We start from the raw sequence: 3,511 nt of genomic DNA on the forward strand, positions 1-3,511 counted from the left end.
TTTACGATGTTCTTTATTCGCACTGACTCACTGCGTAACGCTGCCAAGGCATAACACCTGTCAAATGCTTACCAGGTGTGCGACCATTGCTCTGTTGTTTTGAATCAGTTACTAAGACCATACTATTTACACAAAGAATCAAAATGATTATTTTTATTTAGACATGACAGCTCCTGTCATTTCAACATCAGGATAGAAGTCATATTAAAAAAGCCAGCTGTGAGCACTCAATGTCTGATCATTCATCACAAAACAATAAAAGCCATGGATTCTCTGCTTACAAAGACAATAACAGAGCAGTAACTGACCGAGGATATTTTTCAAATATATGATATGGCCGGCAGAACCCGAAACCATATAAGATGACAGACCTTGAAAAACAACAGACCTAAACATCTCAGACACCTCACATCTACTTCCAGAACCGCTTGATTGCTCTTTCATGCACACCCACAGAAAACCCACTTCCAGCCACTAATAACACATTACATGGCAGTTTAATAACATGGGGTTTAGGAACCATTCTGAGCTATGTTATACTTTAATACCCAGAAACGCAACATGACATTAATACTTTCACAACAAGTGGAAGTGTGCGGTTCAGGAGTAGTAACTAAACTAAAAAACTCAACTAAACTAAACTAAAAACTTAAAAAATATATTAGAAGTTAAGCCTAAACTAGAAATGCTGCCTTGGCCACTAATCGAAATAAGTTTAAATTGCTGACTGGAAATAAACAAAAACAACAACAACAAAACAGATCTAAATGGTAATATTAAAAACTAAATAAATAAAAATAATAGAAGCACATAAAATGAAAAAAAAAAGAAACTAAAGTTGAAATTAAAACGGAAAATATCTTTAAAAAATGTCATTCTGATTCAAAATATTAATAAAAACTATAACAGCATACTAAATTAACTTAATAATAATTATTTAATTATATTAACTAAATTAATATAATACTAAAATAACACTTGTCTGTATGGAAGCAACAAAGAAAGTGGTATTTTGAGTAATTTTCCAAGTTAGTACGTGTGAGATATTGAACACAAAAAAAACACTGTCAAACCTAAGGAAAGACCTTCAAAAACTTGACCTAAAATTGATTGTGATTATTTACTCACCCTCATGTCATATCAAACCTGTGTGACTTTCCATCTTCCAGGGAACACAAAAGGAAAGTAAACAAAGCAAGACTACTCTTATACAGTTTTATGATACTTTTATGGTTTTTTTGTTGTTGTTGCTATTATAAAGATGGTCAGCTTCCATGTTCATTCACTTTAATTGTCTAAAAAAATGAGATATATATTTTTGAAGAACTCTTTGTAAAATCCACCTTTTGTGCTCCATTAAAGAAAAAAAAAACAAGTAGAGTGAGAAAGTAATGACAAATTAATTTTTAACTATCCCTTTAAAGTTTTTGGCTATGAAGTAAGTGGAAACTCCACCTAGGGCTGTCCTGCATCTGCTAGTGAGCCCAAGACTGAGATCATTGAGAGTTCAGAACCAGTTCTCTGGGTTGTATAAGGACACAAAGAGAGCAAGAGCCTGCGCTTTAATGCAGAACAGGCCCAGTCGTTTGCTTCTACACACTGTTAACAGACAACTCACAGCGTCCAGCCAAAGAGAAGAGGAGGCCTGGACGTTTACAAGCAATGTGATCCAGATAATGAGCAAATGTGGTTCCTCAAATAGTAGATTAAATCAATGATCTCAAAAAGATGGTCAAATCAAAAGTCACTGAGATCCAGGCACTGACAAATGTCAGAATGTTCAAATATTTTCCATTTCAGCTCAAAGGAGCAATTGTTTCTCTCCCCTCCTTTTGTGATCCTGGTTTTACCTGAATGACTACAGCGCAATCTGGTGGACTGATCAAATCTTTCCTCACTTTAGGTTTGGGAGCTAACAAAAGGGAGAAAAAAACATCAGTTTCAGAAACAGGACAGTGAAAACATTAACACATGCATACATTAACAGATCTCCCTTACCATTTGGGTGTTCCTGTTTATAAAGAGTCTTGAGCATTTCAACAGCTTCTTCTGCTCTATAGCCAGCGATGCACTGTAATAAGCAAATAAGCATGTGCTACAGCAAAAATATGCAATGTGGCCTGGACTACAATTTAGGGAATGTGGATGTTTCTACAAGAAAAATATTCTAGCCACATAGAACGATTCAGAATGTCTATGAGCTGGAATTTAAATTGAACTGGATGGGAATTGGAGGGAAATTATTTTACCTTAAATGAAGTTCCAGTGTGTGGTAAATGATCTGATGAGATGTCCAGGACGGATCCACAGCCTCCAAATCGCTCATTTTTGCACCCATATACAACAAGAGGTATATGTCTGTCTAAATGTTAAGGCATCCTTTTAGCGCTGAGATTATTTGAATACTACCAGACAATAACAACCTGGGATAAATGCAATAATGCATTTAAAATGTACTATTCGCAAGGAAAACTAATCTTTTTGACAACGAAGTGCTGTGATTGACACAAAGATCTACAATACTGCTCAAATGTTTGTGCACCCATATACAACAAGAGGTATATGTCTGTCTAAATGTTAAGGCATCCTTTTAGCGCTGAGATTATTTGAATACTACCAGACAATAACAACCTGGGATAAATGCAATAATGCATTTAAAATGTACTATTCGCAAGGAAAACTAATCTTTTTGACAGCGAAGTGCTGTGATTGACACAAAGATCTACAATACTGCTCAAATGTTTAGTATATGTCAAGTATTAAGAAATTAATACTTTTATTAATCAATGCATCAAATTGATCAAAAGTGACTATAAAGACTTTATAATGTTAGAGAATATTTCTATTTAAAATAAATGCTGTTTTTTAACTTTCTATTCATTTTAAAGAATTCTGGGGAGGGGGGGGTTCTTATTTTTATATATAAAAATATTAGGCAGCACAACTGTATTTAACATTGATTATAATAATAATAATAATAACAATAAATGTTTCTTGAGCAGCAGATCAGCATATTAGCATGATTTCTGAAGGATCATGTGACACTGAAGACTGGAGTAATGGCCAAAAAAATTCAACCCTAACCCTAAATGTGAAATTCAATGGTAAAATTCAATTTGAAATGGTAAAAATAAAATATATCGAAAATGAAAATATTAAAAATGGGAGGGGGGTGGTCTTTTAAATGTCACAATATTACTGTATTTTTGATCAAATAAATTCAGCCTTTGTGGATAAAACAGGCTTTTTTCAAAACCATTAATGGTACTGTATGTGGAAACTTTTCTAAACTAATGGTGAACCACATTTTGGCATCAAGGATACGAAGCAGGCGCAGAGCAGTTGCACACGTGATACATGGCTCCACTGTCACATAGAGTACAGTCTGTTCACACACCTCTATTGGGTCCTTCTCTCTGAAACGGCACCAATCAAGCACTTGATCCAGTGCCACCATTTCTGCATGCCGAGTAGCCTTGGGCAAAGCAGGCACAGACGTGAGGTTGTTTCA

General features: G+C 34.8%; 1 protein-coding gene across 1 annotated transcript; it reads right to left on the reverse strand.

Annotated features, from left to right (window-relative positions):
• Nucleotides 1–1,434: 1,434 nt before the first annotated feature.
• Nucleotides 1,435–3,511, reverse strand: LOC107558947 (tRNA-specific adenosine deaminase subunit tad2-like). Its single transcript, XM_016242659.1, has 4 exons — nt 3,325–3,511; nt 2,250–2,358; nt 1,999–2,071; nt 1,435–1,912 (listed from the first exon to the last, which is right to left on the reverse strand). Exons 1-4 carry the CDS (start codon nt 3,455–3,457, stop codon nt 1,895–1,897), a joined length of 333 nt encoding a protein of 110 aa, XP_016098145.1. The 5' UTR covers nt 3,458–3,511; the 3' UTR covers nt 1,435–1,894.

This window comes from Sinocyclocheilus grahami, unplaced genomic scaffold, assembly GCF_001515645.1.
Source record: "Sinocyclocheilus grahami isolate Dianchi unplaced genomic scaffold, SAMN03320097.WGS_v1.1 scaffold667.1, whole genome shotgun sequence".
Taxonomy (NCBI): Eukaryota; Metazoa; Chordata; class Actinopteri; order Cypriniformes; family Cyprinidae; genus Sinocyclocheilus; species Sinocyclocheilus grahami.

Coding starts and splice junctions, on each gene's coding strand:
- LOC107558947 (XM_016242659.1), bottom strand. CDS start 3,457: ATGGTGGCACTGGATCAAGTGCTTGATTGGTGCCGTTTCAGAGAGAAG. Junction 2,359..3,324: donor AACTGCTCTGCGCCTGCTTC/GTATCCTTGATG, acceptor ACATTTAGACAG/ACATATACCTCTTGTTGTAT. Junction 2,072..2,249: donor ACACTGGAACTTCATTTAAG/GTAAAATAATTT, acceptor TGCTTATTACAG/TGCATCGCTGGCTATAGAGC.